The 8,458-nt window shown below is 62.9% G+C and overlaps 2 protein-coding genes across 2 annotated transcripts in view; one reads left to right on the top strand and one right to left on the bottom strand.

Moving 5' to 3' along the window:
* Positions 1 to 3,346: 3,346 nt before the first annotated feature.
* F751_1835 (UPF0468 protein C16orf80-like protein) lies at positions 3,347 to 4,295 on the top strand (the record flags this gene model as incomplete). The annotated part of the gene is made up of 4 exons (XM_011399542.1): positions 3,347 to 3,562; positions 3,700 to 3,805; positions 3,953 to 4,039; positions 4,129 to 4,295. 4 exons carry the CDS (start codon positions 3,347 to 3,349, stop codon positions 4,293 to 4,295), a joined length of 576 nt encoding a protein of 191 aa, XP_011397844.1.
* A 197-nt stretch (positions 4,296 to 4,492) lies between these two features.
* F751_1834 (Transcription elongation factor spt6) overlaps positions 4,493 to 8,458 on the bottom strand; it is a gene marked incomplete at both ends in the record, with an annotated part of 9,159 nt that continues 5,193 nt past the window's right edge. Inside the window, 10 exons of the mRNA XM_011399541.1 lie at positions 4,493 to 4,542; positions 4,728 to 5,064; positions 5,448 to 5,731; positions 5,950 to 6,019; positions 6,157 to 6,349; positions 6,599 to 6,779; positions 7,032 to 7,135; positions 7,283 to 7,368; positions 7,631 to 7,768; positions 8,026 to 8,214. Of these exons, the coding sequence (XP_011397843.1) occupies positions 4,493 to 4,542; positions 4,728 to 5,064; positions 5,448 to 5,731; positions 5,950 to 6,019; positions 6,157 to 6,349; positions 6,599 to 6,779; positions 7,032 to 7,135; positions 7,283 to 7,368; positions 7,631 to 7,768; positions 8,026 to 8,214 (1,632 nt within the window). The remainder of the gene's footprint in view (positions 4,543 to 4,727; positions 5,065 to 5,447; positions 5,732 to 5,949; positions 6,020 to 6,156; positions 6,350 to 6,598; positions 6,780 to 7,031; positions 7,136 to 7,282; positions 7,369 to 7,630; positions 7,769 to 8,025; positions 8,215 to 8,458) is intronic.

Raw genomic sequence — 8,458 nt, 5'->3', positions numbered from 1 at the left:
CCAGATTCCCCACCCCGCCCAGCCCCCTCCTCCAGAAAGCCCCCTCCCCCACCAAGTTCCCCTCCTCCACCTAACCCGCCTCCTCAGATAGCCCCCCTCCCCCAACTGACCCTCCACCTCCTCCCAGGCCCCCTTCTCCACCACCGCCGCAGTCGTCTGCCACGCTCTTGTTTGGTGTCCCATCTGACATGGGAGTTGTCGACATAACCATTGTCGTGACCACTGGGGGGTACACCCCCTCTCATGTCAATTGCTTTTTGTACTCGGATGTGTTCAATCAGCTGTTCAGTGTAGACACTCCTTCCACATCTGCCGTCACCAACATCTCAAAGCCAGGAGAGTCTACCGACATCATGAACGCATACTCCATGGGCGCTGCCTGGATTTACACGGGTTCCAGTGATCTCCAGGAGGTTGTGCCCCTGACTTTACTCATTCCTGCACCCCCCCTCCGGGAGACGCCCCCCCTCCACCAGCCTTTGGGTCCATCACCGGGAGCGTCACTCGCAGTGTGGACACCTTTTCGTTTTCGGTGGATGTCGGAGCCTCAAACACGGATTCTGTTAATGCCAAAAGTGCCGCTTTCTTCACCTCAGATGGTGCCGTGCTCTTCACGGTCTCCACAGACTACACTACTAACCCGGTCGTCTGGGACAGCGTGCTCCCGGCTTCCACGGCAGCCCTTGCATCCTATGCCCAAGCAGTGGCCTTGTCGTACATTGGCCTGAGCACAAACGCCCTGACCCTGCACTGGTAGGTCTGATGGACAGCTTCTGGACGCCTTCGTGCAAAGCCCCACATTTAGTAGACTACTTTGATTGTCTGACTTGTAAGCAATCATGCAATAGCGCCTGACAGTGCGGAAAACCTGGGCGAAAAGCAGGGAGCTGAGGACGGCCTGGTGTGGGAATGAGAATGAAGCTGGCACACAGTATGCTCTGCGTTGAAATGCGAATGCATGCTCCTTCCGTAGCACACCAACATCTGCATTAACACTTCCAGATTGATCTCCTGCCTGAGCAATCATTGGTGTCCTGGTTGCTCGGAGAAGTGCCACGGATGTGTTGCCCAAAACCCACGCGAGTGGGGAATAGCAAGTCCTGGGAGCCTGGGAACCCCCTCCCCACCACCTTTATCCACCCCTCTCCACCACCTCCATAGACACCTGTTACCGCCAAAATCAAGTTCGATCTTACAATTAGTGTGGTGGACATCACATGCATCGTTACTACCAGTGGTAACATCGCCTACGATGTTCAGTGTGAGCTGTGGTCATCCCTGCTGTACAGGATCCATCAACTGGAGTCTGATAGTCTGAAATTGAGACCGTCACCTTCAAGGAGACATCGCAGCCGGTGTCAATGATGGTGGATTATTATGTTGGCTCCGCATTTGTATACACAGATAAGACCACCCACTATGAGGTGGTGCCGCTGCCGCTGATAAACCCTTCACCACGTCCTGCGGGACTCCCCCTCCTCCACCAGTACTCGTTCCCTCTACCGGAAGCATTTCCCGCGCCGACAACGCGTTCGTATCTATGGTGAACCTGGGAGACATCAGACCAGACATCATCTACGTTGGTTTCTTCACAACAGACGGTGCCATGGTTGAGGGTACAAATGCGCCTTACACCGGCAATCCAACTACTTTTATGGAGCAGATGACGAAACTCACGGCACACATTGTGTTGTATGCCGACGTAGTGGCTTACCAGAGAATGTAGGCGGGTGCACGAATGTCCTCACCCTGATACGGTATATTTGTGGAGACTATTGCTGAGCACGGCAGTCAACCCATCCTCCCACCACCTTTTGGATGATGCCTCCATAATGACCATTACAAACATTGGTCAGATTGCCAACAAGGAACAGGGTAAGTCGAGCTCTCCCGCCCCTGAGTGTCGATGTGATCATCTCCTTCACGACCCCTTGTCGAGGGCAATGCCTGGTCACCTGTTACACTCTGACAATCAGCAGCTCGCACCCTCGACATTGCAGCTCGACGCCGGGATCAGAATTCCACCCATCCCCAACCCCCAAGGTACATCAAAGACACTATCAGCCCATTAATACGAGTTGTTCCGCTCCTTTGAGTTCGCCATCCTCGCTGTTATGGTCGCTGTGGGGCACAGCGCCACTTCCACAGACATCGTGACTCAGCTCCAGGATGAGCTGTGTCACGTCACATCCCTCCTCTATAACTTTATAGGCACAACCCAGAGGGATGCGGCGCCGTCCAGTATCAAGGACGAAGGCCCAGTACAGGCGGGATGCGCCCCCGCCCCACCGGTGCGCAGGAGGGGCCGCTTCAACAGTATGCGTACCCAGCTGCCATCAAGATGTGAATTCCTGTCTGTCTCCAAATCACGTAAGACGCACCATCCATACCACCAGATCGACCTCATGGCGGAGCAGCTGACCGGTGCCTTGGCTGCCCTAGGAAAGGTCATAGCAGCACTCCCCAGCACGCTGTCGAGTGAGGAACAGCAAATTCTGGAGATCACGGGCCTTCAGCACGCAAACGTCATGGCATCCCAGGAGCTGCAAGCGTCCCTCGAGAGGGCACAAGTGGTGCTCACAGAGTCTTATGCATCTCATTCAAGCTTGGCAGAGACGCTGTTGCAAGACGTCGAGGGAGCAGCACATCCGGCCCTCCTATGATAGAAATTCCAGCGTGTACTCTAGCTTCACAACTAAAGTTTCAATCTGCAGCATGTGTGACATTCGTTCTTATATCACCGATGGCAAACAGCACATGCGCAGAGAAACACCCTATCAATCCAGCCTGCAGGATTTGACATGTATCATGACCTCTGCTCCTTGAATTGTACTCTGCTGTTTTAAGACACAAGCTATGCATTCTGTGCAAGGGCTTGCTTGCAGTAGAGGCGATCCCTGCTTTTCAAGACTTGCTCCTTTCCACCCTTCCATTTCCCCCGCCCCCTCGATCGCTTCACAAAGCGCCCGACATCCCCGACCGGTGCCTCTCCACGCCTGGTCGGAGCAACGCGCCTTCACTTTTCAAAGAAGTCATGTGGGATTCTGGGATGCACTGAATTATATACTTGATTCTAAGACCAAGTGCCTCAACTCTTGCATACCTGACGACATGTTCCGAAACAGCTACCAGTCGGGCCTCCTCAGCGTCTTGTACAGCATAGGGAGCAAACCATTGCAACTCTGGGCGCCTCACAGTATGTGGGTCGTTCCAGGCTGGCTCGGGGGGAGACAGCCCTGCCCACGGCAGCCGGTGTGCGTGCGCAGCTCAGGGACTGAACTCCAAGCGACCGCGCAAGCCGGGACCCCACCCTGATGCAGTCGAGGATGGGTCTGTGCGCCGGGTGATGGACGAAGACATCCAAAGCAGTGTGCTGGAGCTGACGGGGGCCAACGTGTCCACCTCCTACATCTCCTGCCCCGCCGACCCATCAAAGGCACTGGGCATTAAGCACCCCTTCCTGGTGCTCGTGGTCAAGAACCTGCACCAGTACTTCACCTTCGAGGTCCAGGTTCTGGACGACAAGAACGTGAAGCGCAGGTTCCGTGCCTCAAATTACCAGGTGGGGGAGAGTGATGAGAAGCAGGCTGACCCCCCCTGCGTTCCTGTTTGGATGTGGCCGGGGATCAACGGGATTGAGCGCTAGACTCTGAGTCTCCCCGATTCCCGATCAGCCCACCCACCCTCCCGGTTCGACAGTCCACCACCCGGCTCCAGCCCTTCATCTGCACCATGCCCATGACCCTGGATGACGACTGGAACCAGATCCAGTTCAACCTGGCCGACTTTGTCAAGAGGGCATACGGTGGGTGGCAGCGTGGGGCTGGCAGCATGACCCAGCCGCCGAATCTGGAGGGGACAAAGGGCGGGGCTGCTGGTTGGTTGGCATGTGGGTGAGGAGGAGAGGGCCGTGCAGGTGCCGGACTCAAACCGCACACCCTGCTCAACAAAGGCACTAGCTATGTGGAGACGCTGCGCCTCCAGATCCACGCCAACTGCCGTTTGAGGCGCGTGTACTTTGCCGACAAGCTGTACCCCGGTGAGTGGCTGCCGTGTGCTCGGTCAAACATTCCGCCGTCACACTCCCCCCACGGCCAGGAGACCTGCCCCCAACCCCCTCCTGCACAGAGTCGGAGTTGCCCGCCGACTTCAAGCTCTTCCTCCCTGTCCAACGGACGGCGACGCTCGCCTCGGGAGCCGGCCACCCCGTGGCAGATCCCGCGCAGATGGGCGGTGGCGCTGCGGTGGACGAGGCATGGGACGCAGACCAATCACCAATGCCTCAAGAACCGTGAGCCCGCCCTCGCACGCCTCGTGACCCTTCTGACCGACCGACTGACATGAGTACTGATAACACCTCGATGTCATGCCCGGGCATCCAGCAAGGCCAGTATGATTGGAAATCTGTGGATGGGGAGGCCAACGATGTGCATCACAGTCCGACACAGGGGAACGTTGGCGTGTGGTGGGGAGTATCCCACTTGCCACCAGATCAGCCCTGTGGCAGGGGTGGCTGCCACGCAGGGGCAGCATACCCATATCCTGTTTGTGTGGGGGGAGGGGAGGGGGGAGCTGGTGTCAGCCTTGACCCTGGGGACCAGTGAGCCCGCAGCAGGCTCACGCCCCCACAGCCCGAGGTCGGCGCTCAGACTGCCGCCTGACACCTTCCTGACTGCACAGGAAGTCGCCAGAGACCCGCCCACCCCCCACCTCGCACTCAATCTCACCGACAGCGGGATTCACGGCGGGGGGTGGCCCCGGAGCCACACCAGCCCCAGCAGCGTAGGCTGGGTACGGATTCCCTGCTTGAGGATACTGGTACTGCGGGGGGTACGGCGGATAGTCGTACGCCTGAGTCGACGCGCCGGGGTAGGAGTGCGCGCCGTAGTGAGGACGCACCGCCTCTGCGGGCGGCTGCGGCGGCTGCTGGGGCGGCTGCGGCTGTTGCGGCTCCGCGCCCGCTCCCGGCTGCGCTGCCGCGTGCCTGGCCCCCGGGGTTGTGAAGCTGTCGCCCCGCGGCGCTTTCTTGAACTGGTTGACCATGTGCTCCACAGTGCGGTAGTCCTGCGTGCGGGTGGAGGAGCATTTGGGGGTGGGGGAGGCGGCGAGCTGCAGTGAGATGCGGAGGAACGAGCGGGAGGTAGCATAGCCCAGGCGATGAGGCCCCTGAAGTATGCTGGACCCGGTCGCAGCACGGCGCATGCAGGGGCCGGGGAGCGGCTCGAGGGGGGATGACAGCCACGTCGCTGCGCTTCCCAGCCCCTGCAGTCTGCGCAAACATTCCGTGGCGCCTCGTCCTGCTTCTTCTTTGCCCAACCCCACCCTCGTCCTCCTCGAGCAGCACCAGCCGCGGAGACACGGCGCCCATTTTGTGTGTCGAGGGCGCCTTTTTGGTCCGGCGCCCACCTTCCTCCCCCCCCCCCCCCCCCAAAAAAAAAGGGTCGCACATGTTTCCGGAAGTGGAAGCCCCTGTGGGTGACCATGAAGAACTCGCGGTGTGGGGTGCGGCCCAGCACGTAGCCCAGGTAAAACATGCCGGGCTGGCGGGGCTCCACGCCCAGGCAGTACACGGCCTGGTTGGCAGGCACGCCCGCCTTGAGCGCCACCAGCTCCTCGCTGGCGGCTTCCCAGGCTGCGTCGCGCCAGTGCCGGAAGCGCTGCAGGGCCTGGCAGTGCAGGCCAAAGGGCTCCACGAAGCGCGACACCACCTCGTCCAGCTCCTCGTACACCTCTGTGGCGGGGTGCCGCGGAGGCGGGGCGGGGAGGGCAGGCGATCAGAGGCCTGGCGCGACCGCGAGGGGCAACAGGGGCCGACGCCCGGAAGGGCGTGTGCGCGGGTGGGTCGACCAGGGCGCGCCGGGCTGCAGTGGCCCAGCGCACGAAGCATGCATGTCGTGCGACGTGCTTGCCTCCCTCCCCCCAGCCTCCTCCGAAACCCAGAGACCTCACCTCGCTTCTTCCCCGGGATGACCTCCATGTTGAGCGGCGTCCCCAGCTGCAGCTGCCCCGTGCCCTTGCCCTGCAGAATGATCATGGGCGCATGGCTGGGTGTGGGGCCACTCGCCTGGGCTTGACAGCATGCTGGCGCACTTGGGGGTGGGGGGGGGCAGGGGGTCCCTGACCCCGGCACACAGCCCACCCAGCATGCACGTCCACATTGCGATAGACGCCTGGCTCCTCGCCGGCGACCGAGACCCCTCGGAAAAACACGCGACCCAGGTTGACCGTGAAGCCAGAAGTACGATACAGAGCACCGACCTTGGGCCCTTCCATGATGTCCAGGTGCCAGACCTGGCCCCCCGGCATCCGCAGCGACAGGATTATGTTCCGCGTACCCTTGTGGCTGGGTCTGGGAGTGGGAACATGAGGTTGGAGAGGGTGGCCCAAACAGTTCCTTCCCATGGCACTGGCATGCTGCAACCCCCTGGGTGTAGCAGCGCCGGAGCAGCATTGCCAGATCGCGATCGCATGGACCCAGCCCCGTCGTGAGCGCGCCTCCCTCTCCCTTCCCCTGCCCAGCTGCGCGCCGGCGCCATCCTCTCCCAGGATCCCACACAGCCCTTGTGCCGCTCCCGGGCGCGTCGGTTCAGACACGCACCTGAAGATGGCGGAGCCAACAGGCCGCCCCTCCTCCATCAGGCGCTTGGCCGCCTCGTTCATGGAGATGTTCTCGAAGAGGGGGTGGCGGATCTGGCGCGGCGTGAACGCGGGCTTGGCGGGGCGCCGGCTTCGCTCAGCCGCCGCCTTCTCCGCCAGTGTCAGGGGCACGTAGTAGGGCTCTGCAGGGGGCCGGGGTTGCGAAGGCTGAGCAGTGCATGCTTTGAGGGGGAGGGGGGGTGGGCGCTGCCCTGCTCTCCACGTGCTTCACCTTGTGCCAGGAATGCTCCGCCCGCACTGGGCCCTGCCGCGACTCGCTGACCGCCAGCCATGCTCACCACCCTTCCCCACCACCCATATGCTCCCCCCCAGGCCCCCCATCCATCAGCGTATGCCCCGAGCTGTGCCCCCCACCCCCCTTCCCCTGGGCTCACCCCTGCTGCACAGCAGGCGCTGCTCCCAGGCCGCGTCGTCGTTGAGGGCCTGGGAGGTGGTGGAAAGCTCTATCCTCCACTCCGCCGGGTCCAGGAAGATGATCCTGCGGTCGTGGCGGGGGGGTAGGGGTGGGCATTTCAAGGCGACGCGGGGGTTATTCACGGCGTCGGAACCACGAGGGCGTCCAGCTGGTTCAATCCTGTGGCTGCATCCGTGGGCTGTCACCATGCCCATGCTCCGCCGCATGCACCTGGCCGTCAGGTTGTCGCCCTGTTTCATAAAGTCGCGGCAGTCCACCTCGCCGTGGCTGCCGGACACGTTGCCAGCTTGGATGGTCTGGCGTGGATCCAGGGATGAGGTGGGTGGGATGGGTCGATGGGGGGGGGCGGTGTCGCGCCAGCACGCGAATCAGGTAGAGCAGTCAGGGAGCCCACGCGGAGTGCGCCAGCTCGCTGAACCTCAAGGTGGCCGGCCAAAGATCCCCACTGATCTACCTCCTGAATCCGCAGCCCTGAGGCTCCGTGGGACTCGAGCCTGATCCAGCCCTCACAAGCCTCCCCCCATGAAAAGACAGCCTTCCCGACGCCCAGGCGCTCACCGCGTCGATGTTCCCCAGGTCGGGCAGGCTGACAAAGGCCACGCCAGCAGTGACATACCGCACGCGCGCCTCCACCTTCTTGCCTGCCGCCAGGGTCTCGGGCGTTTCGCCCAGGCACAGCCAGAACAGCTCCTCCTCCTGTGGGGTGAAGGGGGTTGGGGGGATTCCCAGGCAGGCGTCGCAGCAAACCGCGGGGGCGAGGGTGCAGCGGGCGGGCCCGTCTGCAGCGCCGCAAGCCTGGGATCTCCCTCTCCACCCGCCCCGGCACCCCTGGGGGCGCCGAAAGCCGCCCCCTCCCCCCTTCCCCGAATGCGCACCAGGCCCCCGCTTCCCGCGGGCGCTCCTCTGCCCCTGCCTCCGCATTGCCCGACCCAGCAGCCCCTTGCACCCCCCACCTTCAGGCGCTTGGCCTTGGGCCGGAGCTCGCCGTAGGGCCGCGCGAACTCGAACTGGATGTCGATGAGGGTGGCCAGCCCCGGTGGCGGGCCCGCGCCCTCGCCCCCCTCCCCCGCCAGCGCCTCGGCCAGGCGCGACAGGCGCAGCGCCTCCACGTGCCGCGGCTCGGCAAATGCCTCCTCCAGCGCCTCCGCGTCCGCGTCGGAGCCGTCGCCGTCGGCGCCCGCGTCGCCGTCGGCGCCGCGGCGCCTGGCCGCCGCGCGGCGCGCGACGCGCAGCGCCAGCGCGTAGTGCGCGGGGTGCACGCGCGAGTCGTCCAGGCGCTGCACCTCGGCGTTGGCCAGCGCAGGGTGCGAAGCGCGGACGCGCAGCGCGGGCGCCGCCGCGCCAAAGACGACGTCGCCCAGGACGCCCAGGTCGCGCCAGAGCGCG

Source organism: Auxenochlorella protothecoides (assembly GCF_000733215.1).
Source record: "Auxenochlorella protothecoides strain 0710 unplaced genomic scaffold scaffold18, whole genome shotgun sequence".
NCBI classification, from domain to species: Eukaryota; Viridiplantae; Chlorophyta; class Trebouxiophyceae; order Chlorellales; family Chlorellaceae; genus Auxenochlorella; species Auxenochlorella protothecoides.
Note: the sequence above shows the minus strand (reverse complement) of the source record. Positions and strands in the feature narration are given on the sequence as shown.